The sequence below is a fragment of the Panthera leo genome, chromosome A3 (assembly GCF_018350215.1).
Source record: "Panthera leo isolate Ple1 chromosome A3, P.leo_Ple1_pat1.1, whole genome shotgun sequence".
In the NCBI taxonomy this organism is placed as follows: Eukaryota; Metazoa; Chordata; class Mammalia; order Carnivora; family Felidae; genus Panthera; species Panthera leo.
Genome location: NC_056681.1, coordinates 14000703 through 14028639, shown reverse-complemented (window position 1 = coordinate 14028639; position 27937 = coordinate 14000703). Strand labels below are relative to the sequence as shown.

Sequence of the window (27937 nt, the reverse complement as noted above, 5' to 3'; positions counted from 1 at the left end):
TGAGATAATGAGGAATTCTTTCAAACATCCAGAGGACTTTATTTTCCAGTTGGAATTCTGTACCCACAGGTACCATAGAGCAAAATGAAGATAGATCAGAAAGGTAGGAATTCAGCACGGTTGCTTTCCAGACACCCTTTCAGAAGAAGCAGCTTCAGGATCTACTCAAGCAAAACAAGGAAGAAAACCAAGAGAGACCTGGGTTCCAGGAAACAGTCGATCTCGTCCGGAAATGCAGTATCAGGAAGTCTCAGGATGCTACCTATGCAGCAAGCCTGAAGATGACCCAGGCCACATTGGAGCATTCTGTCACTGAGGATGAACCTCTTTGCTACAGCGGGTGTGGCCGAATTTGAGACTCTAACGAAAGCACATCATTGGAGACAAAAATTAAAGCATTTCATAAACTCCTGCAAAAACAAAAAGTTATTCCAGACAGGCACGGTTCCTCTGTAGAACAAACTGGGATATGGCGTGGTTTTTAATCGGGAAGGAGCACAGGGAAGGACATGACCTTAGTGGTAGAAACAGTCTCCTGAAAGTGGCTCTGGGGTTAGGACGTTGGACACACGGAGAAGGAGGTGAATCCCAACATGGTACTTGGTTCTGCAGTGAACAGTGATCAGAGATGTGCATGCCCTTTACTTACCAACCTTGAAAATCAACATAGAAACAGAGCACAGAAGATCAAAGTACCTCTATGAAACCAAGCACACGAATCGGTTTACCCACGGTGGGAGTGCAAAAGTAAGCCTAACGCCGCTAAATGACGGAGAGGGGAGGAGGTGGGGGGAAAGGGCGAGAACACAACAACCGCCTTCCATGTGGGATTTACTGCGTCAGCCCGGGAGAGTGTCCAAAGCGGATGGTCTTAGAAGTCGAGGGGCTCACCTACGTGAAAAGCGTAAAGTCCTGGAGAAATGCGGGAGGTCGCCGTAAGCAAAACCCTCATCTTTCACATTACTAAGTCAAGAGCTGTTGTCTCAAGTCGGCCAGTCAGTAGGTAAAAAGGCATAAGTACGTTACGGAGGTTATCGCCAGAACTGCTAAAAACAGGGGTGTTTAGAAGTAGTCGGGCTTAGGGTGAGCGGGTGAATGTAAAATGGTAGTACTTCATTTTTCCAAATGAGTTATATGATTTTTATTGTTGCTTTTGGACTGAGCTCCTCCGCTTTTGAGCTTTTATGTGGAAGGCAGGAACAGGCTTCTTGGTTCTGGCATCTGAGGGTTTGATAGGAGCCCAAAATTGGCCCTCAGAATACACTTTACACGGCTGAAGTTGGATGGGGACCCAGTGACACATCGGTGAGTCACATGTTTTATAACTTAAAGATAATGGTTTTCAAGATTTCTTTCTCCTCCCAGGGAATTGATTTCTGCAGACATTAAGTCAGATGCAAGCAAATCCATTTGTCTTCCTCTTTTTCATCACAGCGTGTGTTCGTGTGGGATTTGGATGAAACGATAATTATTTTTCACTCCTTACTCACCGGGACTTTTGCATCCAGATACGGGAAGGTAAGAATCCATGTTGTGTCTTCTCTCTCTGTTTCTTTTTTTTTTTTTTTTTTTTTTTTTTTTCCCAACATGACAGTCTGTCCAGCTGGTTTGTCCTGGGAATTGTGGGGGCAGTTTATGAGGCGGCTTCTCCAACAAAAGCTACCCCTCTGGGTCAGTCTGGGTTTGAGAGCTCCTATGGAATTTTCCCTCGACATGTGAAAATTTAATTAGCTTCCCCTTCTGTCGTCCCCCATGCCTTTCTCCCAACCCACGAAGCGTTCAGCATCCACTCGATCAGATATATGCTCTTAGTCTGATACACCGCAGCCAAAAACAGTAATTTTAGCTAAAAAACGAGGCAGAGTGTTTTCCTTGTTCCCTGTTGTTTATCTTAGCGTCTCCGGCAGATGAATGTCCTCTTCCTTCCGTGTTTCTGAGACGAGGGGCAGGCGTTTTGTCAGCTCCGGCGTGGACCTTCACGACAGCTTGGCAAATCTGTCACCGACAGATTATGTCGGGGAAGCATCCAGTTAGAACTCTGGGCAGATGCTATGGGCTGATTGGTGGTGAAGGGAAGAAACCCTGAAACCACCTTCATAATGCGAAAACGAACCCAGCTGCTAAGACCCAAACCCTGCCGATTCTGTGCATCCGTCCTGCGGGCTTCCCGGCAAACCACATGTGGATGCCGTCTCTCCGGGGAGGCAGGTTGGGGGGGGGGGGGGGGCAGGGGGGTGGAGGGACAGGGATTCAGAGAAAAGCTATCATCTCATCTGAGGTGAGCAACCTGCTGGCAGCTGCGTCCATGCACGGGTAGGAACCGTGAGACTCACCAGCGCCTGGAAAATATTTCTGTTTCTGTTTAGAGGCCAGAAATATGATTTGACATCACCTCATGGCTTTTCCAGCTGCTCGTGTTTTTTATGGGGCTTATAACAAGCTGGATGTGTAATTAGCAAGATAGATTTATCATCTGCCATTATGTTGTAAAGAATATAAAAATGGTGTTGGTGGTGCAGAAATCTCTTGCCACGTAGGAATGCCGTTAATACGTCTAGCAGGGCCTGCGGGAAATCCGACGTGCGTTCTTGGACAGAGCACAGCTTAGGCAGAGGGTGGCAGAGTCGAGAACTGCCGAAAGGACACCAGACCGGACTGGCAGGCGTTGCAAAAAGCTGAGCCGTCCCGCAAGGGCTATCGTAGTGGGTTACCCACTAGGTCTGGGCGTTTTAGGGTTTTTCCGAACCACCCCGGTAAAGTCACTGCCCCCTGAAAGGCTTGCCTTCACTCGTCTTGCCCTTAGAGACGGCCCCCTGTCAAGCTCTGCGGCTGCGGGGTAACAGTCGGGTTCTCGCGGGTTGTGTAGGGCTTTGTCATCATGAGGATGGTTTTTGTGTCTGTGTCTCACCACCGTTCCTGAAACCACGCTGTGGGCGTCCTCGAGACCAGGGCAGAGCCCAGAGCCCATGCCACCTTGTCATCCGTCACTGCCAGCTGCCTCTCTCCAGCCGTACCTCCTCAGCCCAGCCACCTTCACCTCCAGCTGTGGTGCTGGTCCCGTATAGTCGCCTGTAGAGGGACCATCCTACAATACAAACCTGCTCGTGTCACATCCCTCCCAAGGCTGTCCGTGAGCGGGCTCCTGCCCCCCTCTGCAGCCCTGTTTCCTGCCTCTCATCCTAAAGTGCTTTCTGTCCTCAAACCAGCCACCTAACCTCCCATCTCTGCTGGGGTTCTCCCAGGAAGGGCCGGATGCCGAGTGGAAAAGTGACATGGGAAGGGAAGGCAGCCCATACAAGTTACCGCTGCAGGTGACCGGGGCTCAGTCCCACCGGGGACCCCTGGGAGACTCTGTAGAACACACCTCCGAGCTGACCCGCCAGGCGTGAGGGTGCTGGGATACTTCTCTGCCACTTCCCTTCCATCATAGCTTAAGGGCTTCCCTAGGGGATTACCTCCCTGCGCTTCCGGCCTGCCCCTGAGAAACCCCTCCAGCAGGGAACCTCGAGACTAACAGTTGAAAGCCTCTGCACCGACAGGAATGGCAACAGCTGAGAGGATGTGGGGAAGGAGCACCCTGGAAGCCTCTGCTATACTCTGGAATGTTCTAGCATGTTGTTTTACTAGCATAACTCTTACTTGTCTTTCAGTTCTCATTTTATTTTATTTTTTTTAGTGTTTATTTATTTTTGAGAGAGAGACAGAGCATGAGCAGCGGAGGGGTAGAGAGAGAGGGAGACAGAATCTGAAGCAGGCTCCAGGCACAGAGCCCAATGCGGGGCTCGAACTCAGACAGTGAGATCATGACCCGAGCCGAAGTCGGACGCTTAACCGACTGTGCCACCAGGTGCCCTCATTTTATTTTTTTTTAATGTTTGTTTATTTTTGAGACAGACAGAGAGAGAGGGTGCATGCAGGGGAGGGGCAGAGAGAGAAAGGGAGACAGATTCCAAAGCAGGCTCCAGGCTCTGAGCTGTCGGCACAGAGCCCGACGCGGGGCTTGAACTCACAAACTGTGAGATCATGACCTGAGCCGAGGTCTGACGCTTAACCGACTGAGCCACCCAGGTGCCCCAGTTCTCATTTTAAATGTAGCTTCCTTCGAGAGGACTTGGCTAACCTTTATCTAAAGCACAGCTTTCCCCATAACTGTGTTTTTCATCTATAATTATGCACTCACTGTGTGTCTGTCTCCCTTCAAGGCTATATGTACCACGAGGGCAGGGCCCATGAACATTTTTTTACCTACTCAGCCAAACAATGCACGGGCCAGAATTGCTCAATAAATATTTGTTGCATGATTAAGTCAGGACTATCCTCTAGAAAAGCTACATGATGACAGGCATGTTTTTTTTTTCTTTTTTCGCCTGTTTCGTTCATTGCTTTATCCCCAGCGCATAGAACAGTGCCCCCACTTAGAAGGCATCAAATAAATATTTGTGGAAGGAAGGAAGGAAGGAAAATAGTATCCAAACAAAAAACGCCTAGCTGGTGGCCGCTGACCAAATTCAGCCTGCGGACATTTTTGTTTGGCCCCTAGAGTGCTTGAAAAAATGTGAATTTGTTGCCAACATTTAAAAATCAGGAGATTGCACGGACCCAAACAGTCCAGATTTCCAACTCTTCTTGAAAAATTAGAGAATCTGGCAATCCTGCATTTTCGTGTGGCAGCCATCGATGGGAGCTGAGTAGGGACTGGCCTCTTGGGGGGGGGGGGTACCCTGTGCAGCCCACCTCACAGGCCCCCTTGGCCCGTTTAACCCACTTATGGGACCCTCCTTGGCCCCACTGGCATCTGACTTCAGCATCTATCCTAGAATTTCAGAACCACAGAAGGTCGGAGTTGGAGGGACCTAGGAGACCAACATGACCAGTTACTCTCCGTAGTACAGAAGGAGAAACTGAGGCCCAGACAGAGTGAGAGTCGTTTTTCAGGCTCACTTGTCTGCCTCTGTGCCCCCAGGATGTCCAGGGGAAACAGATGAAAAGCTCTTGGAGCATCCGAGTCCCCTGTGCCATGTTCACTCCTGTTCTAGAACTCACCCCACCCTCCCCCCGCCGCTCTCCCCTAGATGAGGAGTACTTTTTTTTTAATTTGCTAAATCCAGCCACCCCAAGAGGGACCCAAAGTGCCATGGCTTAAACAAGATGGCTGACTTCGTCCAGCCAGCAGTCCAGGTGTAAGCAGTTCAAGCCAGTAAGACTCCTACACAGCACCAGGCACCAAGGCCCTCTTTGTCCTCTGCCTTCCCTAGAAGTTGCCCTCATTGGCAAAATAAAACACAGCTCGCCCCCCGTGCGTACATTCCAGCCGGCGAGAAGGGGGCACAGGAAAAGGAGAATTTACCCCCCTTTATCTTATTTTTCCCCTTCTCTGTTAAGGGCCAGGCTCGTCATGTGCCCATATCATTTCTTTTCACATTCTGTTGGCTGGAACTTGATCACGTGGCCACATCTAGCTGCAAGGGAATCTGGGAGATGTAGTCTTGTCACATGCGCCATTCAAGTTCAGGGATTCTGTTATTCTGAGAGGGAGAAAGGAAGGGTGGATACAGGAGGAGGGCTAGCGTTTCCTAGCACAGAGCACCATGTAATAAGAGGAAGAACAACGAAAGGGAAAAATGTTGAGGAAAAAGAACCTAGAGGGCAACTGTATCTGTAGCTCCAAAGAGAGATCTGGGCTACAGCAATAAACTTGGAAGTGAGAGAAGTGTAGAGGACCCTAGAGGAACAGAAGTATGAACCACATTTTGCAGACAGAGTAACTAAGGCACAGGGAGGTTATGGAGTCAAGGTATTCATAATAGAAACAAAATACGTAGCCTTGACTTTTGGCCCACGACTCTTTCTCTTTGTGCTTTTCCAGAAGCTACAGCTATGTGGAACTCATTACTAACAGCTGGTAGCAAAGCAGGACTCAATTCGAAGCACTTTGTAGAGCGTGTAAGCTACAAAGGGAATTTATTGGATCGCAATAATTGAAAAACTCAGAGGGACTTGGAATTCAGGTTGGGCTGGATCCAGGAGCACAAGCAGCATTCTCGAGGCTTGGTCTTTCTGCATCCCTCGGCCGACTTCCTCCATACAGCGACTCTCTGTCAGCAATCCCATCCAAAAAAGGAGACCTACTTCCCAAATTCCAGCACAACTCTCAGGCTTGAATCTCATCGGCCTAACCTCTGGGGCTCTGATTCGCCAGCCTAGATCAAGCCCCAGCCTAGATCAAGAGCCCACGGCCAGAGAGGGTGGAGGAGCGGGTCAGCTCCATCCCAGCCGAATGGATGGAATGGGAGAGGGACGCTTCCCAAAGGGAGACTGAAGTGCTCTTTCCAGAGAGGGTGAGGACAGGTACAGGCCAAGACACCCTGTACATCCGTGCCAAGGACCAGCAGCTCCCTGCTTATGGCCATGACACTGAGCACTGTACAGGAAGCAGAAACCATGCCAATTGTGGTCCCAGCCCAAGGGGTAACTTGCTGTTTACTTAGGGAAATAAGGGCAACAGAGCTCAAATGATTAAGGCCTGACTCAAAACAGAGCGTTTGAATTTTCAGACAGAAACTGGGCTCTCTTCCTGTTCCCAATCAGAGGCATGTGCTGCTCGAGGCTGTCGTCTGTCCACTTCCTTTCCGTCTCTTCATGCCCAGTGCTCAGTGCCAGAGCGTCCCTTTGGCAGAGCACCTCCCCCCATCTTGTGGATCCATTAGAAATTCCCTGGAGAGCCGGAGCAGCCCTTGCCGCCTCTCCCCTCACCTCTCCTCCTCCCACCGGGCTCCCCTGAGGCCCCGAACTTTTTTTTGCAGCCTGGATTAGGCAGATGCAAGGTGTTCGGGAGCCTTTCTTTGCCTGTGGCCAGGAAGGGACTCTTAAGGGGGATTAATCAGCGTGGGGCGCCCCGGACTCTTCCTTTTGTGCCTTGCCTTCGAGACAGCTCAGTACCGATGGGAAACTCAACTCCAGGACCAGTTGTGTGTGCTTTTTAATAACAGCTTTCTTGAGATCTAATCCACGTGCTATACCTGTACGTTTCAGTCTGTACAGTTCAGTGGTTTTTAGTATGTCAGAGTCGCACAACCATCAGTAGCGTGTAATTGTGGGACATTTTCATCACCCCAAGGAGAAATCCGTGCTCCTCAGCAGGTACTCCCTATTTCCCCACCTCCCCCCACCCCCGCCCCGTCCCTGGCAACCACTAATCTACTTTTTGTCTCCATAGATTTGTCCCGTCTAAACATCCCTTAGGAAAAAAAAAAAAAATCATAGCGCGTGGTCTTTTGCGGCTGGCTTCTTTGACTTAGCATCATGTTTTCTAGATCCATCCCGGTTACTGCGTGTACCAGTTCTCCATTCCTTTTCGTTGCTGGGTGATTCTCCGTGGTATGGGATGTGCCACTCTTTGTCCGTTCGTGCGTTGGCAGACGGCTGGGCTTGGGGCTGGTATGAATAACGCCACTGTGACCATTTGAGGGTGAGATGTTGCACAGACAGGGAAGTTTGCAGTTCTCTTAGGTGCGTACCCGGGAATGGTAACTCCAGGTTGAGCATCTTGAGGAACCCATCTTACGGTCCCCTAAGCAGCGTGTAAGGTTCCAATCTCTCCACCTCGTCACCAGCACTCGTTAGTGTCTTTGTGGTTATGTAGTTTTCCCAGTGGGGGTGAAGTGGGATTTTACGGTGGTTTTGATTGGCATGTCCCTGATGACTAATGACGTTGACTGATGACTAAGGGTGTTTTCATGTACTTCTTGGCCATTGGTGACATCTTTTTGAGAAAAGTGTCTGTTCAGATCCTTCGCCCGTTTCTTCATCGGTTGATACGACTTTTTATCGTAGACTTCCGAGAGCTCTTTATATATGCTGGGTATATATGTGATTTGCAGTATTTTGCAATGGCAGATATGTGAGTTGAAAATACTTTTTTTCCCCGCTTGGGTTTTTTCCCTTGGTTGATGGTGTTCTTTGAGGTATATGAAGCATTTCAGAGGAGAGGGATTGTAATTAAATTTGAGAAAAGGCAGCCAGAGAAGGAGGCCTCATGGAGAAGCTGAATGTCGAATAGACTTAAAGGAACAGGTAGATATGTGGTAAAAGAGCAGTGGAACGGCAAGTGCAAAGGCCCTGCGGCAGAAGTTTGCCGGTGGATTTTAGGGACAACCAGGAAGCTAACATGGTTGGAGCAGAGCAAGCAAGGAGGAGGGTAATAACTCACCGGGCTTTTGCTCTAAAGTGGAAGCCATAGAAGCTTGGACCAGAGAGAGAAGAGGGTCTGAGTTATATTTCTAAAGAATCCCTCTGGCTGCCCCCCTGGGGAGGGTAGACCACAGGGGAGCAACATAGGAAGCAGGGAGACCAGTGAGCAGGCTACTGCAAGAGTCCAGCTGAAAGATGCCGGCTGTTTGGACCAGAGGGGTAGGGGTGGAGTGAGGGGAGTCTGGATATATGTAGAAGGCAGAACCAACCGCAAATAAAGAATGCAGCACGGCTCCTTCTTCTCCAACATTGGGCTGTAGAGGTGTCCTCATTTCTGGCCCTGACCTGTCCACCCCCTATTGCCAACTAGCAAATTCCTCTTGAACAAATTCTGGTTTTTTTGCACGGTTTGCCATACGCCGAGCACTCTGCTGTGAACTCTCTTGTTTTAGAAGTTGGGCCTCACGCACAGGTGTTGAGTTATTCGTGTTCTGTGGGCACACGAAGCCCCTCTCTTGTTTCACGGGGGTATGATATGTGTTTCCTTTTATTTTTTTTTATCTTTTATTTTTTTTTAACGTTTATTTATTTTTGAGACAGAGAGAGACAGAGCATGAACAGGGGAGGGTCAGAGAGAGAGGGAGACACAGAATCCGAAACAGGCTCCAGGCTCTGAGCTGTCAGCACAGAGCCCAACACGGGGCTTGAACCCACGGACCGCGAGATCATGACCTGAGCCGAAGTCGGCCGCTTAACCGACTGAGCCACCCAGGCGCCCCGTGTGTTTCCTTTTAGACCCACGTGGATCTTCCTCCTCCCCTCTCCCCATAGTTTACTGTTGTCGAAATACGTACTGCTTGTTTCTGTACATGTAGGGCATGTATGTAAACGGCCGTATTTAAATACCCGCGCTTCTCACTCGTCTCCCTCTGCTCTGTGGTTTTTTGATCTTCCACGAAGCCGTACATCCAGTCCTAGGGTTCTGACTCCGTGGTTCTCAACTGGAGGTGACTTGGCCGCCAGGCGACATCCGGCACTGCCATAACCAACATCCCGCAGTGCCCAGGATGCCCCCACGCCAGGGACTTGCCTGACCCCAGGCGTCCGTCGTGCTGCGGTTGAGAAACCCTGCAAGTAACCCACGCCCTGAATTCCACGCTTACCTCCTCCCCCTCCCCACGAGGAGGACAGCCGGGCTCCCCCAGCCCCCCACCCGCACGGACAATGCTGTGACAAGCACCCTTGAGGGACTGCTGCGGCTTTACACGTTCTCTCTGGCGGAATCCCCACCACAAGCCTGTAAGGCATGGTGGCTCCTATTATATTCATTTCTGGAGAAACTGACGCTTTGAGAGGCGGCATGACTGGAGTCGCAGTCACCCAGCTCGGAAGGGACAGGAGCCAGGACGCGGCCCGCTGCTTTTAGCCATGCACCTAAACTGCGTCCCCAGGGGTCCACGTGAATGTTCTCAGGCCACTGGAGTGAACACAGACCGGGTCTGACGTGTTCACAGCTTCATCCCCCGGCGCCCAGCAGCACCGGGCGTATCTGCCTGACAAATGTTTGTTGAATAAACAAATAAGTAAATAGCTTGCGGGCAGGGAGTTCTAAGTGCGTAGGATTTGCAGTCCCTGCAGAAATGAGACTCCAGGGTGCCTGCCCCCTAGGGAACCGAGAGCCGCACGCGTGACAAGACGGGGTTTATCAGCATCTGCCCAGAGCCACGATGATGGGTGGAGTATTGAGCAAGTGGCCCCTCTAGGGCAGGCTTGGGGCCAGGGACATTCTGGCAGGTGGGGGACCTGGGATGGAGCCCAGGGGCCCTTGATGCCTCTGCTGCCTGGGCACAATCCCATCCGGGTTTTCCCTCCACATCATCCCTTTAAAGGGCCGTGCCCGCTCGGTCTGAAGAGATTCGAGGTTTCAGATGGTCAAGGCTGGGCCAAATGTGGCCTAAAGACAGGCGCACTCTGGCCCCCTGGCATGTCTTTAAGTTCTCAACTCATTGCCAGTATTTTGAAATCTGGATAGTTTTCATGAAAATCTGGATGTCTCGCGTGTCAGTTAAGCGCCTGACTTCAAGTCGGGTCATGATCTCACAGTCTGTGAGTTTGAGCCCCGCGTCGGACTCTGTGCTGTCGGCATGGAGCCCACGTCGGATCCTCTGTCCCCCACCCTCCTCTCTGCCTCTCCCCGGCCTGCGTGCTCTCTCTCGCTCTCTCTGTCTCAAAAATAAACATTAAAGAAAAAAATACTTTTAAAAAATCTAGATGTCTCACTTCTCTTGAAAACTGGGGCGTCCTGGCAACACGAGACCTGAGTTTTCAGAGAGCGGAGACCCCTCGCCAGGACGTGTGCACCTCGGCACCCCCCACGGGGTGGGGCCTTCCACGTGCGGCCGGACGGCGGGCTGTGCAGCGCTTCCTCTGTCCCCGGAGGCATTTACATTTGTGAGCCACCAACGCCAGGTCGTGCCCAGGGTGTGCGGGACGTGTGGGGGCAGAGATGGCCGGTCCCTGGCTCCCTCCGGCCGACCTCCAAGCTTCGTCGAGGGGTCCCAAACCCTGTCTCAGAGACGCAGGCTGTCCCCTTCCCGTGACCGTCCGTCTAGGGAATCTCCTGTGGCTGGGAGCTCCGCTCTCTCCGCGTGGTTCAAGCCCTTCCCACCGGCACCACCAACCCCCTCTTCCAGCAGCTGGAAGGGAAGCAGTGCCCCGCACCCAGTGTCCGCTCTCAGACCTCCCTGATGAGGTCTGAGCACCCTCCCGATGGCTCATAGCCCCGCGGGGCTTGCCATCGGGACGCCAAAGAGGCTCATGTCTCACTGGGATTGCTTGGTGATGGAATCTCATCACTTCACCGTTAGTAAGTGGCCAGGACGGAATTTTCATTAGAGCAGCGCTGTTAACGCCCACCCTTGGCCCCCGCAGCCCTCCCCGTTCCTGTGGGCATGATGGCCTGACACTCTGGGGGTGTTCTTCACCGTCCCCCAGATGTCCCCACCCTCGTGGACTCGTGGAATTCCTTCCCCCGGCCCCACTTGCCTCCCGGGCCACCAGAACTTCCCAGCGGCCCCTCCCAGATAAACTGCTCGCACCTGAATCCTAGACTCAGGGTCTGCTTCTGGGGAGACCCAAACCGAGACACGGAGGGGGGTCTGAACGTTCGGACTTCTTCACGATCGGTTCTTACAGGAACGGCCACTCCTCATTGCCAGAACCCCGTTGTAACGAGCGTAAGGCCTCTTGGCGACCTGAAGCATGGTCCGCGGACCGGCATCGCCGGGGAGCTGTTAGACATTCAGGGTCTCGGGTCCCAGATGAACCAGAAAGGACATTTAAACTTGACTCCCAAGTGATTCCTTCACACATTAGTGAAGCAAGATGTAAGCCATGAACTCACTTGGTGACGACTTTTCTGGTGGATCCAGCCAGCCCGCCGGCCTCTCTGTACGTCTGGAAGAGGCTGGGCAGAGCGGGCCCGGCCAGACCTTGACTCCCCGCACGTTCCCTCCCATGGCTCCCCTGTCCCCTCCGACCAGCCGCGGTCCTCCCCCCACTCCTCAGCGGGTGTTATTACGTGATTCCGGCCCGGATTCCGGAATCCAATACCCAGCACAGTGCCATCAGGATTCAATCAGATCAGGTTGGCGATACACGGCTTAGCCTGTCCGTTACTGCTTTACAAACTGAGAAGAAATAAAAAACCCCGGTTTTATGACCCAGCAGTTAAAAACTATTTGTAGAAGTTGCTACGGTTCAAATCAAAAGGGCCCTCCCTGGAGGACTATTAGTTAATTCAGAGGACCACGGATTCTTTCCTTTTCTTTCTTTTTGCCCCATCTACCTTGAGATGTAGCTCTAATTCACCTCTGTCGCTCAGACATCTAGAGCTTTCTACCCTTTGACAAACACAAGCCAAAGTGCTTAAGGACATCTGTTTATTTTATTTCTTTAATGAGAAAACCTTCCAATTTCTCTGGGCTCAGCTGTGTTTATTTACAGTGTGTTAGCCATGTGAGGCCAGCACCTTGGAAGTTTAAAGGCCTGGCGGGGCCCTCGCAGCGGCCTCCAGCTCTGGAATGGAGTCAGCCCTGCCCAAGGAAAACAGAGTCCTTGGAACTCTATAAAATGGATTTTCAAAATAAATACTGCCTAATTCACTCGGTAGATGTGGATTAAGTCAAGACGAATACAATTTGGAAAGGATTTTCTGAGGAAGTCGGAGATTTCTTTCCCCCACTGGGGGTTAAACCTTGTATTTAAATCTTTGTTTTTCCCCCTCCAGCTCTCTTTTCAGTGAAGTGAAAGGTATTTCATCTTTGTGGCTAATAAAGAAAGGAGGACTTTGATTGGCCTTCTCGAGCGGTGATTATTTTCTCTGTAGGACGAGGGATGGTGACTTAGTTAGCCGCTCCCGTCCATCCAGAAGGGCAGGAAGCAAACATCTGTGGTTGTCATTCTGGCGGGGGTGGGTGAGGAAGAGGCTGGAAATGCTTTGAAAGAGGTCCTAGAGGTGAATGACAGCTGGGGGGGGCCGTGGGCAGGGGATGGTACCCTTTGTAGATTTAATCCCCTGTAATAGTGTTTCCCTGAGCCAGCGTGCCTCCATGCCAAGTGCCTTATGTATTTTAGAGCATTAAAGGATTATTTCCAACATAAGATATATTTTAGAGATGGTTTGGGGTTGTCAGAAAAGTGCTCATTAGCAGAGACTGTCTTTGAAGCCCTGTGCTCTCTGCTGCTTGGAGAGAGACCATTTCCTTACAGAGTCAACTCAGGCTGAGGGGTCTCAAGCTGGTTAAGACCCCCGATTTTCCGCCCACCAGATTTAACAAACGCCCGACTGCTTCCCAAGACTTCTTTTGCCAACTTTTCCCCCCCGCCCCGTGCTTCTTTAGTTCTGCCCTTCAGTGAATGCTGATGGGGATGGGGGGGGGGGGGGGGGGGCGGGGAAAAAAAAAGTAATAATAATAAAAGGGATTTAAATCTCCTATGCAAAACCTACAACAGATTGTCGGTTGGGTTCAAGCAAGACACTCTTTGTCTTCTGTAAATATAGGGTTTGGTGCTCACAATGATAAGGAGTGAAAAAAAATCCTAGGCACCCTGCAAGCCGAAATAATGGGACCAATTTTCCCTTATGCTTAACTAGCAGGTTGGGAGGCTGCCTCCCCCATCGCCCCACCTGCATTTTTTACGGTACTAATACCCCAACAATAGGGCTCTTGAGCTGTCCAAGGAGCGCTGGGATTCCCGTGGGCCTTCGGCAATGAGGGTGTCACACGGGGGGACGGGGGGACGGCAGGAGGGTGTCAGCTTGGTTAGATGGGGGGTTGACTTTGACAGGGCCGTAGGAGGTTCCCACTGCCAGGCCTGCTCCCCACCCCACCGCACTTCCTCTGTGAGTTAAGGAACTCGTAGGTCCTCCTGATGGCAGAGGGGGAAAGCTCTGACCCAAGTCCCCCCCACGGGGCCTAGTTCAAAGTAGAAATGTGCGGCTTGAGAATCTCTTTGGAAATGCCCGTCAGCGGACAAAGGGATAAACACGTAGTCGGATGTTCGTACAGTGGACTATTTCTCAGCCATCCATGCTTCCACATGGGCCGACCCTAAAAACATGACACGAAGTGAAAGAGGCCCGGCACAGCACACACATGGTGTGGTTCCATTTATACGAAACATCCAGAATCGGTAAATCCATAGAGGTAGAACACGGGACGGGTGCTTGCCAGGGACTAGAGGGGAGTGGGGAACAGGGAGCCATAGCCTCATGGGTATGGGGTTCTCCTTCGAGCTGATGAAAATATTTGCGAACCAGAGAGGTGTCTGCTCCCCTGTAAAACTGGAGTATCATTCCTGCCCCACTGACCTCAACAGACGAGTCTGAGAATCAGGTGACTTTTCCCGAAGGGCACTGTGGGTGCTTTGGAGGGGACACAACTGCCTGGAGCGGTAAGGTCAACATTTCTTACTTGAAAAATTAGAGGCTCTTTAAAAAATAATCTCTTCATTTGGGGTCAGGGTCACATTGGCCTCATAAGATGAGTTGGGGGTGTCATCTCCTCTTCTGTTTCCCGGAACAGGTTGCGGAGAATCGGTGCTAATTTGGTAGAATTCTCCAGTGGAAACCATCTGGACCTGGGGATTTTGTTTCTCGGGAGGTTTTCAGCCACGAATTCAATCCCTTTAATGCTTGCTGCTCGTTCATCCTGGACGAGTTTTGGTAGTTTGTGGTTTTCGAGGAAGTCGCTCATTTTGCTCATTGTCAAATTTATGTGTGTAAGAGCTAAAAAAAAAAAAAAAGGTATTTACTTTTATGGTGACTTTCAGTCTGTCCTATAACCCATACCCAGAAGCCTTCAACTATAGGGATAAAAGCTATAAACCTTTCCCCCACGTGCATGGCACTGGGTCACGAGTCAGACCCTTGGTCCTCAAGACAAACCCACGAAGGCAGATGTGGTGATCCCCATTCTACCCAGAAGGACACCGCCCCAGACCGCCAAGCTAGTAAGCAGCAGAGAAAGAATCAGACCAGAGCTCCAAAGACCATTCTGGGCCCCCCACCCAGCCCCTCCAAGCAGGCTACAGCCAATCACCAAGCCCCCAGTTCTAGGGCCAACTTTCAAACCTCCATCCAAACCAGTCACTCTCTATGCCGGACATCATGGTGGCGGCGGGGGGAGGGACTCTCAGCCATATTTTTTGTTGCATTTTTAAAATTAGTTGCAGCATTTACATTTGGGAGATTTCAGGGGCACCTGGGCGGCTCAGTCAGTTAAGCATCCGACTTCGGCTCAGGTCACGATCTCACGGTTCGTGGGTCCGAGCCCCCCGTCGGGCTCTGTGCTGACCGCTCGCAGCCTGGAGCCGGCTTCGGACTCTGTGTCTCCCTCTCTCTCTGCCCCTTCCCTGCCCGTGCTCGGTCTCTCTCTCTCTAAAATGAATAAACATTAAAAAATTTAAAAAATATGAAATGGGAAGATTTCACGTAAAAATTCAGATTTCTGGGTCCTCTTGAAAAATCAGAAGGTCTGGCCATGATCCACAATCCCACGTGGCATCACTTGGCTGGAGCTTCATGGCAGCCGCTCCTGTAAACGGGCCAGCTGGGCTCCAGTTTGCCACACTCCCCACCACTCCCTGTTGCCTCAGGCCAAATATCCGTTGTCAAGACTCTCCCTTGCACTGTTGTCTGTCTCCAGGAAGAGTGAAAAGGAAAGTTAAACATTTCTTGCAACAGGAGTCAGAGAACAAAAGACAACAAGGCCGTGTGTGTGTCACTTGGGCCGTGTGGTTGATTTAAGTGACCTGCTCAGTCTCTGTCAGTCTTGCTGGCTTTGGTGCCTCATTCACAGAATGAAGTCCAGGGGCTCCTGGGTGGCTCAGTCGGTTGAGCAGCCAACTTCGGCTCGGGTCATGATCTCACGGCTCATGAGTTCTAGCCCCGCGTCGGGCTCACGGCTGTCAGCCCAGAGCCTTCTTTGGATCCTCTCTCCCTCCCTCTCTCTCGTCCTCTCTTTCTTCCAAAAAAAAAAAAAACAGGATGAAGTCCAAACTCTGTGGGCTGGCTTCCAGACCCGTCTAGACCTAGCTCCTTCCGTCCTCTCCTGCCTCAGCTCTGAGACTCCCAAGTGGATGTTTTAGGCTCCAGCCTTGCTGGTACCCAAAGAAACCCCAGGCCTTTGTCCATGTTGTTCCCTCTTCCGGGAATGCTTTTCTCACTTGCCACCATTTGCCCAGCTAATTCTCACTCAGCCATCAGGTCTTATCCTGAATGTCTCCACCTCCAGGAAGCTTTCCTTGACTGTCCTGAGTTAAGCATCCCTCCCGTGTGTGTTCCCTTAGCACCCTGCACTTGCCCCCTCCTACAGCATGTATCACTGGATGTTTCATCACCTCATTACTTGTCTCTCTCCCCAACTCGACTTTAGCCCCTAAAGTGCAAGGATGCTGTGTCTGTATCCCTACTTTCTAGCACAGCACTTTCAATGTGCCCCATAATCAGCCATCAAATCAGTTTGCTTTCAGTTGTAAGTAACAGAAACCCAACTCAAGCTGACTCAAGCAGAAAAGTGAATTCACTGGTTCTTCTAAAATGTTCAGGGGTCTGTTGGCTTCAGGCATGGCTGGATCCAGAGCCTCAAGCAACGTCAGCAGATCTGTTTTTCTTTCATTTGTGGTGGCAAAAATAGCCCATAGCAGCATAAGACCAACATTCTACCAGCTCAGTAACCACGGTGAATGGACTATCTCTTGGTCAGTAGTTCCAACCAAGCCGCGACAGAGCTGTCCTTGACCTGGCTCGAACCAGTCACCCCCGGGGGTTGGAACCAAGTAGTTCCAACCAAGCCGCGGACAGAGCTGTCCTTGACCTGGCTCGAACCAGTCACCCCCGGGGGTTGGTGGGGTTAGCTCCCTCACAACTACACAGACAGGGCATGGTGAAATTCTGGCTCCCCCAGAATCACTCCTGATGCTGTTACCAGACGGTGGGCTACGACTCTAGCCCAGCCACACTGGCCTCCCCAGTGGTAGTCAGACCTGCCAGACATACTCCCACCTTAGGGCCTTTGAACACTTTGTTCTCTTTATCTGAAATGCTCCTCTTCCCCCACGGCTTCCTCCCTCTCCTCCTGAAAATCTGCTCAAATGCCATCTTCTCAGCAGGACCCTCCTTAACCGTTGTATGAAATTGCCACGCCTCCTACATAGTCCACATACATGACGCAGATTCTTTGCTCTATTTTTTTCTGTAGCATTTACCACTGCCTGGCGGAAGCACAGAATGTGCACTGCTCAGCGCTGGGAGGCACCACTTTCATGGCGGTGTGCGTGACCGGTGCCCCTAGAGTTACGCAGTGCACAACCTGTGCGGCCGTACACGGCATCCCTGCCGTCAAACGTACCACAAATCTTGTTTTGTTCATTTCTATAGCTATTTTGCTTGCCGGTGTACCCCAATGCCTGGAACAGTGCCTGGCACATAAAAGACACTCAGTAAATATTTGAGGAATAAATGATAGGATGGACGAGTGAGTTTCTGTCACTCTCAACAGTGCTGCATCTTGACAGCTAAGTTGGGGTGTGAGGGAAGAGGAACCCTGTGTCCTGATGGAGGACTTCCAGCTGCTTCTCAGGGCCTCTGTAGGTGCTGGGAGTCCGGATTACAGTATGCCGAGTGCTCTGTCACCATTTAAGGGGAAATCGATTTTGCTACTCAAAACAGTTGCTTGTTCGCTCCTACCGTCCTCCTGCTCTTTTGGCGGGGGGGGGGTGCGGGGTGGGTAGGACGCTTAGCATTGTTGGTCACCCCAGGACATACACCATCAGTGTTTGTAAGTTGGGTAGCCTCTCTGCAGACCGAAACGATGCCAGAATCGGCTCATGCCAGACGCCCTCGCTTTCCTGATCCTTGACACAAAGGAAACCTTTGGGCCGAGAGAGGACGGTCCAAACAGCCGACGTCACATGCTCTAGGGCTGAGTGGCAGGGGAGGAAACGGTGGGATCGGAGCAGACCATCCTCGAGCCGAGTCCTGTCTCCACGGCCTTCTTTCTGCTTCTCCAACACAGAGCTTGGTCCTGCCCCATGGCCTTTGCACTTGCTGCTCCTGCTACCTAAGCGCCCCGCGGCCGGCTCCCTCATTTCATTCGGGTCTTCCCTCAGCTCCTCAGAGAGACCTCCCTGCCCACCCCACCTCTAGCAGCCTCCCCCAAACACGCACAGGCACAGTCAGTCTGTCCTGCTCTCTCTCTGCCTCCCTCACCCTCCAGCACATCTCCGTGTTTCATTTTGTTTGGCAAACTGTATCCATCCCGTGGGCCAAAGCCGGTTCCCACCTGTTTTGTTTTGTTTTGTTTTTTTACATAAAGTTTTATTGGAACGCAGCCATGCCCATCCATGTATATATTGCCAAAAGCTTCTTTTGTGCTGCAGCAACAGAGTTGAGACATGATAGAGACCCTATGGGCCACAGAGCCTAAAATACTTGCTATCTGACCCTTTATAGAAAAGGCCACCTGGTCTAGAAAAGTTCGCCTCTGGCCTAGAACATGGGCTCTCGAGCCAGACGGCTCAAGTTCAAAAGCCAGCTCTCCTCCCTAGCCATGTGACCTCAGGCAAGTCATTCTGCCTCCCTGTGCCTCAGTTTCCACCGCTGTAGCCTGAGTATAGTATCAGTAATACGTCATAGCATCCCTGGGGAGGGTTAAGTGAGTTAATACATGAGAAGCGCTTGGCACTGAGCCTGCTACGTAGCAAACAGTCTATAGAATAAGTGAACAGTAAATATCCTAATGAATAAATGTCTTTTGAGGAACCGCGTCTTTAGAAGCACGTGGCTGGCTGTATAAGAATGTCCTCTGGGTGGACGATACGCGGAAGTAGCATGGTCACTGCTAATTATAATAAGACGAAGACGCCCAGCGTTGAGGACGCGTCGCTGGTGCCCAGAGGCAGTAGGCACTTGCCTGGTGGCCGGCCCTGATCTAACTCTTGCGTGAACTTCCAGAAACGCACTGGTCTCCCATGCCATCAGATGGCCCTTGGTCCCGGACAGTGGCTCCCTGACCTTAGGGTGACCGACTTGTAGGATCCTTCCAGAACCCTTCCAGTTTTAGCACTCGGAGTCCCAAGTCCCAGGAAAGCCCTCAATTTGGGCAGATCAGGACGACGGGCCCCCTGCTCCGTCCAGGACCTCCAGATCCACCTCTCTCTAATTTTTTGCCTTTGAATTCACATCCCAGAGAAAAACGCTTTAAAAGCTGCTAGATACCGGGGCACCTGGGTGGCTCAGTCAGTTAAGCAGCTGACTTCGGCTCAGGTCATGATCTCACGGTCTGTGGGTTCGAGCCCCGCGTCGGGCTCTGTGCTGACAGCTCAGGGCCTGGAGCCTGCTTCAGATTCTGTGTCTCCCTCTCCCTCTGCCCCTCCCCTGCTGGTGCTCTGTCTCTCAAAAATAAATAAGCAGGTTAAGAAAAAAATTTAAAAAAAAAAAAAAAGCTGCTAGATACCTCCAGCAGAAAGAACATTCTTTTCCAAAGGATAAAAACAAATCAAGGAGTCTGAGTCCTTGGCTAAAACCCCCAAAGAGGAACCGGTTTAGAGACCTTTGTTCTCTTCGATTTGACCGTGATTTAAGCATTTGTAGTCAGTGTGGCTGGTCTTGTGACTCAGTGGTGACAGGAATTATCCTACAGTGCTTTGGGCAGTGTTCTTGTTAGTACAAATAGACCCCTTCGCTGAGCTAAGAAGATCTTTTCTGTTTTCTGTGTTCTCCTGTGGAACTGCCCAAAGAAGTCAAGTTGTTGGGGCTTTTTTTTTTTTTTAAACTTCACTGTTTAAACCTGCGAATCAAACTATTTTTTTCTTTACAACCCTCATTTTCTTGTCTTTCTCTTTTAAACAAGCTGATCTGTTTTCCAGGAGTTTCCAAGTAATTAAACCCAATTAAAATCATTAAATTCTTTCTTTAATGACAACTTGATTATTAAAAGCAAACCACAAGGAGGAGATTTAACTGGCAAAGCCTTCCATTGTGTGCTAATCCGTCCCTAACCTCTGGCTGACACTTCCTCGAGATAAACCCCACAGAATAGTGGGGCTGGTTTAATGAATAGCTTTAATTAATACTTTTCTGCCTTGTGGCAGAGTAATTATTTGTTCAGCTTGTAAACAGCTACTTGGCAGTGATATTTTTTTTTTTTTTTAAAGGCCCAGTTGGCTCGGAGGGTGCGATGGCTTTGATTGGTTTGGTGTGTTTGTGGTTTTCTTCTTTAAAAGTGGGGGAGAGGTCCCAGAATAGGTGTCAGGGCGCCTTGTCCTGAAGGTTGGGATGTCAGGCTCACACACACAGAAGAAAAGCAAGGCAGATGCAGGTCGCAAGCCGCCTGTGTTTGTGAACCGTCTCCAGAGTGGGCAGGTCTGCCCTTTGCCACAAAAGTCTACAAGCCCAGACAGGGTACCCAGCCAGCCACCGGCCTGGCTCGAGGCAGTCTGCTGCGATGACAGAGGGCCGCGACCACAAAATGCCAGGCCAGGCTCCCACCCTGGGCCTCCCCCCCCCCTCCCCCCGGCCTTCCCTTCAGGTGACAGTGGAGGCGACGCTGGGTGTGGCCAGTGAGGCCCCAGAGAAGTGATTCTGTGAATAAGAAGGACAAGCCTGCCGGGGGAGCGTGTCCCCAGCCTGGCACCCATCTGAAGTGCTTTCCGTGCGTCCTCTGACCGACTCCTCATCACTTTAGGAGACAGGTGCTGTGGTTACCCCCCACGACACCCAGACAGGGAGCGGGCACAGTGACGTGCCCAAAGCCACACACCTTCTAGTTAGGGAGGGCAGGAGCCCCGGTCACACACAGATTTGCAGACAGGTGTCTGGCTTCCGTGATGGGATCACACTGCCCTTCGGGACAGGAAAGTGGCACCTTTCACTGTTGGGAGACTGAGATTGTGTGTGTGTGTGTTTGTTTGTTTTACTTTATTTTAGAGAGAGAGAGAGTGGGAGGGAGGGGCAGAGGGAGAGAGAGAATCTTAAGCAGCCTCCACACTCAGCACGGAGCCCAGTGCGGGGCTCGATCCGAAAACCCTGGGATCGTGACCTGAGCTGAACTCAAGAGTCAGACTTCAACGGACCGAGCCACCCTGGTGCCCTGAGATTTTCATTGAATGTAGCTCATCATTAGTTAGAAAGTTAGTTTCATTAATAAGGTTGCCCACTCTATAAATACAAAGCTGATTGACTAAACACCAAGGACTGAGTTTTTTCATTATTTTTTAATGACTTAGAGCAGTGGCTCTCTACTGATGGTAATTTTGCCTCCCGGGTGCACGTGACGAAGTCTGGAGACATTTTTGGTTGTCACAACTGGGTGAGGGGTGTTACCGGCATCTAGAGGCAGGGGGGACCCCTCAGTGCCCTGCAGTGGACGGGACACCCCCCACGCCAAATCATGATCTGGCTCAAAATGTCAGCAGTACCAAGGATGAAAAACCCTGATCTGTGGACACAGGTGGGGCAGAGAAAGGGGAAGACACAGAACCTGAAACAGGCTCCAGGCTCTGAGCTGTCAGCACAGAGCCCGCCGCGGGGCTCGAACCCACGGACCGCAAGATCATGACCTGAGCCCAAGTCGGACGCTCAACCGACTGAGCCACCCAGGCGTCCCTACGTTGCTTTTATTTCTTTAGTTTATTTTTTTATTTTGAGAAAGAGAGAGGGTGCACAGGGGGAGTCCAGAGGGAGAAGGAGAGAGCGAGAATCCCAAGCAGGCTCTGCACTGTCAGCACAGAGCCCGATGCGGGGCTTGATCTCACGAACCATGAGATCAGGACCTGAGCTGAAATTAAGAGCTGGACGCTCAACCAGCTGAGTCACCCAGGCGCCCCTCATTTACATTGCTTATAATTAGTTAATTAAGTTAATTAGTTATCTTAGTGATTTTGACTGTTAACCATGCCACCAGAAGGTTTTCAGAAACTCATGTAAGGTACTAAGAGTTCTCAACCAAGCATTAGCTATTGATGAACTTTGCATGAATATTTGAAGACCACTTCCCGGGTTCCCAAACATCTACCTCGATTTGTTACACAGGTTTTTTTAAGAAAATGCCTCGTGGGGCGCCTGGGTGGCTCAGTCGGTTAAGCAGCCGACTTCGGCTCGGGTCACGATCTCGAGGTTCATGGGTTCAAGCCCCACGTCGGGCTCTGTGCTGACAGCTCAGAGCCTGAAGCCTGTTCGGGACTCTGTGTCTCCCTCTCTCTCGCCCCCCCCCTCCCCCCGCTTGCACTCTGTCTCTCTCTCTTTCTCTCTCAAAAAATAAACATTTAAAGAAAAGAAAATGCTTCGTGCTCCTCACGAAGGAGCCTCCTTCTTCTAAAGAGGCCCTAAAGCTGGTCCGTTCTGACTCCTACAATGACATCCTAAAAAGTTATGGGCTGCCAAAGGGGCGGGGGCGGGGGCAAAGAAAGGATTCGGAGCCCGTCAGGGGCGGCTAACGTGATCTGATTTCCGATCTCCGCCAAGGTGTCTGGTTCCCGAGGCCTGGCCCTCAGGGCGGGGAGGAGGGCAGCTCAGAAATGAGGGATTTACCGGGGAACTTTGCTTTTCCATATCAAGTCCAGGAAATGAAAGGCACAGATGCCCAGAGGCAATAAGGGGAGATCCTTTCCCACCCCTGGGCCCTCCTTTTATCCTCTCTGGAGCCCAGCAGTTATTAGAAAGGCAAGCCAGCCTGAGACCCGAGGAAAGAGTCCGGGCTGTGATTTTCACACGGCGGCTACCTGTCATTCCTCCTAACTTTGCAAGTGTGATTTACTTACACAGACCGTTTATTTCGTTAAAAGTAGACATCGACAGTTTTAAAGCAGGCATTTACAAAAAGAAAAACCTGATTATAATGTGCCTTAAGCCTCTCTTCCCCCGAATAAGGTACTTTATGTTAATTCCTGTGAAGATGTGGTCCATGCGTTAAGTGCAGTGCTTAAGATTTTGGATTCTTGGTGGGAGAGTCGTGAGTTTGAATCCCAGCTCTGCTGCTTATTAGCAGGGAGACCCTGGACAAGTCACTTTGTCCCTTTGCATCTTGATTTATCTGTAAAACAGGGAAGAGATCATTTGAGGAGGAAATGTGGTAATGCGTGTAAAGCTCACGTACAAGCGTACGTTTGTTTAAAAATAACTTACCTGAGCACCTGCTGTTTACCGGGCTGTGTTCCAGGCTCGGGGGCCATAGCAGTAGCTCTCACAGAGCTTGCCTTCTGGTTGAGGGAGAAGCGCCAAAAATCATAAATAAGAAAGATCATCCCAGATGGTGATAAATGCTATTAAAAGGAGCCAGCCATGAAAGCACCTGGGGGAAGGAGGAGTGCAAAGGCCCTGAGGCAGGCGCGGGCTTGGCAAGGTCAGGGAGCAGAGAGGTGGGTTGGAGAGGAAAAGTCGATGGTGGCCACTGAAAGATGTTAGCTAGTAGATTTTAAATGAAGACAACAGCTCTGATTTTTGCCTTAAAGAGGGCCCTCTGGCTGCCTCACAGACCACAGATGTGGGGGAGAGAGGAAGCTCTCTGTCTTTATCTATAGCCCAGCAGACAGATACACTTGCTCCTCCTCCCTCCCTCAGCATCTTCCCCTCCTGATGAGGAAGAGCCTGACGCGGGGCTTGAACTCATGAACCGCGAGATCATGACCTGAGCCGAAGTCGGACACTTAACCGACTGAGCCACCCAGGCGCCCCTCTCAAAATAAATTTTTATTATTTTTTATTATTTATTCTTGAGAGAGAGAGAGAGACAGAGCATGAGCGAGGGAGGGGCGGAGAGAGAGGGGGACACAGACTCCAAAGCAGGCTCCAGGCTCTGAGCTGGCAGCACAGGGCCCGCCGTGGGGCTCGAACCCACAAGCGGTGAGATCATGACCTGAGGCGAAGTCGGGCGCTCAACCGACTGCGCCACCCAGGCGCCCCTCTCAAAATAAATTTTTAAAAATTTTTTAAGAAGATTTGCACTCAGGAGAAGAAAATCTGGAGCCAGCCTGTGGTAATAGAAGAACTGGGTTTTTATGGAGGGTTCATCGCATCGCCTTGATTGATTACATCATTGGCCATTAGTGATTGGACTCAACCTCTAGCCTCTCCCTGGAGGTCAGGGGGCTGCAAGCTCCAGCCCTCTAATCGCTAGTTGGTGCCCCTGGCAACCCAGCCCCCCTGTTCAGGCGCTTTCCAAAAGTCAGCTCGTTAACATAAACTCATTGTGGTTGAAAGAGGTCGGTCCTGAGTAACAAGATACCCAGTTCACCTTTGTTTCTCTTATCTCTCAGAAATTCCAGGGGTTTAGGAGCCAGGAAAGGGGACAAAAACCAAATATACATTTCCTGCTAAAGTATCACAGTGTATATCACACTCCCAAGTACCGCCCCCTCCCACACAAGTGTTATGACCACCAGAAACTGCCAGGTGACTCTCTAGAAGGATGGGCCGCTCTCTCTTGAGAATCACAACTCGGTGCGTGAGATGACGATGTACCCAGAAGGGCATCCAGTTGTAATTTTGTCATTGCTTGATGTGGAAGGCAGACCAGTGGCCCCTGAAAGATGTCTGCGCCCCCGTCCCCAGGACCTGTGACTGTTACCTTCTGTGGCAGGTGTGATCACAAGGGCCGTTCCAAGAGGGAGGCAGGAGATAGGAGCGTGTAGTAGGAGATAAGAGGACAGAAGGAAGAAGTTGGGGTGGGAGGGTGGGGGACCAGGGAGTGGAAAAAGGCAGCCCCCGGGAACCTGATATTTCTGCTTACCTTCCAGTTACAGTGAGTGGAACGGATTTGCCGTTTACATCATGATAACGAGCTTGTTTCCAAACTAAATGCATTTAAGTTAAAAAAAAAAAAAAAAAAAAGCGGGGACGGGTAACTGAATTAAAGGAAAACATCAACCCCGTTCCTCTGCGGTGCGACACAACCTGCAAAGGTGTTACGAGAACGGCCATGGTTTGGGAAATACCAGGTTAAACTATTGCACAGGAATTTCCAAGCAGGGAACGTTTTCTGATGGAAGATTCTGGCCCCTGCTGCTTTTTGCTAATAATACCCAAGCACCAGGAGCAGGTCATAGCACTGTGTGATCCTGTAGGAGCCCTGGGAGGAACTCACTATATTCGGATAAGGAAACTAGGCCCAGGGAGGGTGAACATGTCATCCAAGGTCACATCCCTAAGGAATGGCAGCCCCCAGGATTTGAACTCGGGTCCCACTAACTCCATGATGGATGCTCTCAGTGGTTTTGCTTCGTGGAGCGCCTTGCCTGTGGCCGCTTGCGTGGACACCTTGTGCGGGTGGAGGCAACGTGTGGCGGCCGTTTGCCTCATTAGGCAGTGCTTGTGTGAAGGAGAAATTGATGCTCTAAGACCAGATAATAACCGGGACCTTGATTTATGTCCCCTTGGGGAGGGGCTGTCAGAGGTACAAAACTGGGTCGTTGTGAAAATGTGTAGAATTAGGGGCACCTGAGTGGCTCAGCCGGTTAAGCGTCTGGCTCTTGATTTCGGCTCAGGTCATGATCTCACAGGTCGTGGGACGGAGCCCCCCGTGCAGAGCCCGCTTGGGATTCTCTCTCTCCCTCTCTCTCTCCCTGCCTCTCCCCCACTCGTGCATGTGCATGCATGCTCTCTCTCTCTCTCTCTCTCTCTCTCTCTCTCTCTCTCAAAATAAATAAACATTTTAAAAATCTGAAAAAAGACACGCAGAATCACTTGAACTTGCCCACCGGACCCTGGCCATGTTGGAAACACCCAATTTCCCCACAGTCATGGGGAGGTGGCAAGCGGGGCCAAGAATTTTGGATTCTAAGTGACAAACACTCAACACACGTCAGTTTAGGCCAGAAAGGGAAATTGATCTGCTCCTGTAACCAAAATGCCCAGAAGTAGACTTCAGGAACAGTGGGATCCAGTCACCAAACAATTTTGTCTGAATCTGTGTGCGTCATCATGGAGGCCCTGCCAGCTCAGGTTCTACCAGCTCACCGGGGGTCAGAAGTGCCTTTTTCCCGGTGGTTACAGCTAAAGTCCCAGGGCCAGATCTCAGTGGCTCCCACTGGCCACATAACCATCCCTGAACGAGTCACTCTGGTTCTGGCCAGGCCTGGGTTACGAAATCATTCTAGGAGGCCAATATGGGTATTATTTTTACTCAAAATTAATAACTGCTTATTTACAGACACGAAAGTTCATTCCCAGAGAGATTAGGTATCTCCACAATATCATGCTGCCCCTTTTCTTAACCGGTTGGTGTTTTTTCAAAGTGTCTAATAAAGGCCCTGTGTTGGGGGCCCCCAGGACCACCCTCGGGCTCGATGAGCTGCTAGAAGGACCCACAGGACTCAGAAAAGCTGTTATATTCACAGTTACAGTTTATTGCAGTGAAAGAATACAGATTAAAATCAGCAAAGGGAAAAGGCACGTGGGATAAAATCCGGGAGAACGTAGGCACCGCCTTCCAGACGTCCCCTCGCAGTGGAGCTCAGGCGACTCTGCCAGCACTGATGGGCCAAGAGTCGCCAAGCAGTGAAGCTCCCCCGAGCCCCCGGTGTCCAGGGGCTTCCTGGGGCCCCTGCTGTAGGCTCACGGCACCACAGCCCCTCAAGACTCCAGCCCCGCAGAACAAAAGCAGGCATTCACCGCGATCCCACTGTTAGCATAAACCGTCTGATCAGCCAGGACTGCCTGGCCCAAGGACTCAGAGCTCCTCTGTGGGGAGCCAGCCCAGCAAGGACCAGTCTGGAAGACAGACCCGAGGAATGCGCAGGGTTCCGGCAACACTTGCCGAAGTTAACCCTTTCCTGCGCACACAGCCTCCAAATCTTCACAGCAGGGACCCCAAGGGAAACCCACGAAAGGGCTCAGCTCAAACCGAGACCACCAGCTCCTGGGCCTGGCACATCTGGATATTCCAGGAGCGACATCACACTTCGTCCCAGTCACGCAGCTGAACCCCGGAAGGCAGACACGTCCTCAGAGCACAGAAGCCATAACGGGCATCACGGCGTAACCGGAGGATTGTGGAATCTGGTGTCAGATCGGACCCGAGTTCTAGTCACAAAGCTGCCTCAAGAAGAAACGTGCTTTATACCGTGACCCACCTCCGTCTCTCTCTCTCTCTCTCTCTCTCTCTCTCTCTCTCTTCTCTCTCTCTTTCTCGCCCCTTCTGTCTCAAACACGCACACACACAAACACTCCACCCGAAATAGAAGCTCACCATTACTGTATATGACATGCTCTGATTTTCTGTTGTCTATTCTAGGGATTGGCAAACTTTTTCTGTAAAGATACAATAGATATTTTAGGCTTTAGGCTAGGCCCCGTGGTGACTACCAACTCTGCCACTGTAGCACGGAAGCAGCCATAAACACTAAGTGAACAAATGGGCACTGCTGTGTTCCAATAAAACTTTATTTACAAAAACAGACAGGGGGCCACAGATTCTCTTCTATTTCTTCCATTCTTTTTTTTTTTTTTTTCTTTTTTAATGCTGGCCTTTAAAGTCAGCGTTCACTAAAGGGATTATAACCTGCACTTCGTAAACCCCATTTGATCTAACGACCCATCTTGCAGATAACAAACACAAGAAGTGAAATGACTTGGACAAGGTCATTTAGCTGGTGAGCGGTAAAACTGGCCTTGGTCATAAGCAGTTTGGCTGAGAGCCCACTCTCTTTGCCTCTACCCCAAAGCACTCAAAGGTCAGTTATTACTGTTATTACTGAGTGAGCTGTGAAAGAACCCAAAGGACCAGAGTCACCTAAGGCATCAGGACAAGATGAGGCTGTGCCTTCCTTTTGTTCAAAGGGTTGTTGTGGTTCCAGATAAATAGTGTGTGGGTCGGGGCACCTGGGTGGCTCAGTCAGTTAAGCGTCCAACTTTGGCTCAGGTCATGATCTCATGGTTTGTGAGTCCGAGCCCCGTGTCGGGCTCTGTGCTGACAGCTCAGAGCCTGGAGCCTGCTTCGGATTCTGTTTCTCTCTCCCAAAAATAAATAAAAACATTTAATAAATAAATAAGCACCCATTGGAACCATCTATGACAAAAGCGCTACACTTTTTTTTTTTTTGTAATGTTTTTATTTATTTTTGAGAGGCAGAGACAGAGCATGAGTTGGGGAGGGGCAGAGAGAGAGGGAGACACAGAATCCGAAGCAGGCTCCAGGCTCTGAGCTGTCAGCACAGAACCCGACATGGGGCTCAAACTCACGAACTGTGA

At 50.9% G+C, this 27937-nt stretch overlaps 1 protein-coding gene across 5 annotated transcripts in view; it reads left to right on the top strand.

The window, feature by feature from the left end:
* Nucleotides 1–27937, top strand: part of EYA2 (EYA transcriptional coactivator and phosphatase 2) — a 256555-nt gene that overhangs the window by 179096 nt on the left and 49522 nt on the right. For all 5 annotated transcript variants that reach the window (XM_042930777.1, XM_042930776.1, XM_042930778.1 and 2 more), the window contains one exon: nt 1435–1518. In XM_042930777.1, coding sequence (XP_042786711.1) covers nt 1435–1518 — 84 coding nt within the window. The remainder of the gene's footprint in view (nt 1–1434; nt 1519–27937) is intronic.